The sequence below is a fragment of the Nestor notabilis genome, unplaced genomic scaffold (assembly GCF_000696875.1).
Source record: "Nestor notabilis isolate BGI_N333 unplaced genomic scaffold, ASM69687v1 scaffold19637, whole genome shotgun sequence".
Taxonomy (NCBI): Eukaryota; Metazoa; Chordata; class Aves; order Psittaciformes; family Psittacidae; genus Nestor; species Nestor notabilis.
Genome location: NW_009937131.1, coordinates 1,332 through 2,907, shown reverse-complemented (window position 1 = coordinate 2,907; position 1,576 = coordinate 1,332). Strand labels below are relative to the sequence as shown.

The 1,576-nt window shown below is 60.1% G+C and overlaps 1 protein-coding gene across 1 annotated transcript in view; it reads left to right on the top strand.

The window, feature by feature from the left end:
- LOC104408937 (lysine-specific demethylase 2A-like) overlaps nucleotides 1-1,576 on the top strand; it is an 8,156-nt gene that overhangs the window by 5,372 nt on the left and 1,208 nt on the right. The window contains 3 exon segments of the mRNA XM_010018681.1: nucleotides 512-675; nucleotides 998-1,156; nucleotides 1,323-1,544. Of these exon segments, the coding sequence (XP_010016983.1) occupies nucleotides 512-675; nucleotides 998-1,156; nucleotides 1,323-1,544 (545 nt within the window).

Genomic DNA, 1,576 nt, shown 5'->3' with positions numbered 1-1,576 from the left:
GGTGGTGTGTGGTGGATGGAGGAGAGCATCCTCTCTCCTCTCACTGATGTGGCACCTTCAGAAGCACAGCCGAGCTGCCATCAATTCCTGGGTCTCCCCAAGTTCCTATGGGAGAAGAAACCACCTCCAGGCTCTGTTGCAGTTCCTGGCACAGCAGCAAAGCACTGTCAAAGCCATGGGGTGGAACCAGGCTGAGTGTTTCGTCTGTTGGGAGCAAGGATGCTTAAGATCTTTGCCCTGGCAGGAGGAGCACCCAGGAGGGGGCAAACAGGCAGAGCTGCAACTCCCAGTCTTTGTTATGTAGCAGCAAAACCCTGCTTGAGTTGTTTTGGGTGTCTCTCTGTGGCTGGACACCCTCAGCACCCTCCTCATGTCTTGGGGGAGGCCAGACAGAGCAGCTTTATTCTGCATCTGAGGCCACACAGGGGCTGGGCTCCTCCTCCCTGAAGGTGGGCAACCCACTGGCTGTCATCTCTTGTCCCCCGGGGCTCACCTTGTCCTTGTCCCCCAGGTGCTGTGACAAGAGATTGTGGACAAAGATCGATTTGAGCCGGTGCAAGTCCATCACCCCGCAGGCACTGAGCGGCATCATCAAACGACAGCCCGTCAGCCTCGACCTCAGCTGGACCAATATCTCCAAAAAGCAGCTCACGTGGCTCGTCAACAGGCTCCCAGGTGAGGGTGGGATGGGATGGGGTCCCTATCCCTGCCCTCAGCCTGCTCCCAGGCTTCCTGATGGCTGGAGCACAGCGGGAGACACCCTGGTACCCTCATCAGCTGGAGAACACCCGGCTGCCTGCATCCCATCGCCTAAGAAGCAGCTGATAGCAATGTGGTTTCCTGCTGCTCCCCATCAGAGAGCCAGCTCCCCAGCCCACCCCAGGCAGGGAGAGGAGCTGCTTCTTCCTGTGCTTGGAAAACAAAGGAATGAGATCTGGGATGCGACAGAGCTAACCAAGCCTGTCTGACATGTTCCCTCTCTCCCTTCTCCCGTCAGGCCTGAAAGACCTCATCCTAGCGGGCTGTTCCTGGTCTGCGGTCTGTGCTCTCAGTACCTCCAGCTGCCCCCTTCTCAGGACCCTCGATCTTCGGTGGGCAGTAGGAATCAAGGACCCTCAGATCCGGGATCTACTCACGCCTCCAACAGACAAACCCAGTAAGCTGTTGCTGGTGGTGCTGAATGAGGAGGGTCCCTGTGGCTGTGGGGAGCTGGGGGAGAGTGACATGCTGGGGGCCCAGAGCACGGAGGCGATGCTAGAGCCGGAATACCCCAGTGCGGCCGGGTGGATGGTCCATGCTCAGCTTCTCCTCTGCCTTTGCAGGTCAGGACAATCGCAGCAAGCTCCGGAACATGATCGATTTCCGGCTCGCCGGGCTGGACATCACGGACGCCACGCTGCGGCTCATCATCCGCCACATGCCCCTGCTCTCCCGCCTCGACCTCAGCCACTGCAACCACCTTACGGACCAGTCGGCCAATCTCCTCACGGCCATGGGCTCCTCCACGCGCAACTCTCTCACCGAGCTCAACATGGCAGGGGGGGGCCCGGCCCTGGGGGGGGCCGGCTGGGGGCGA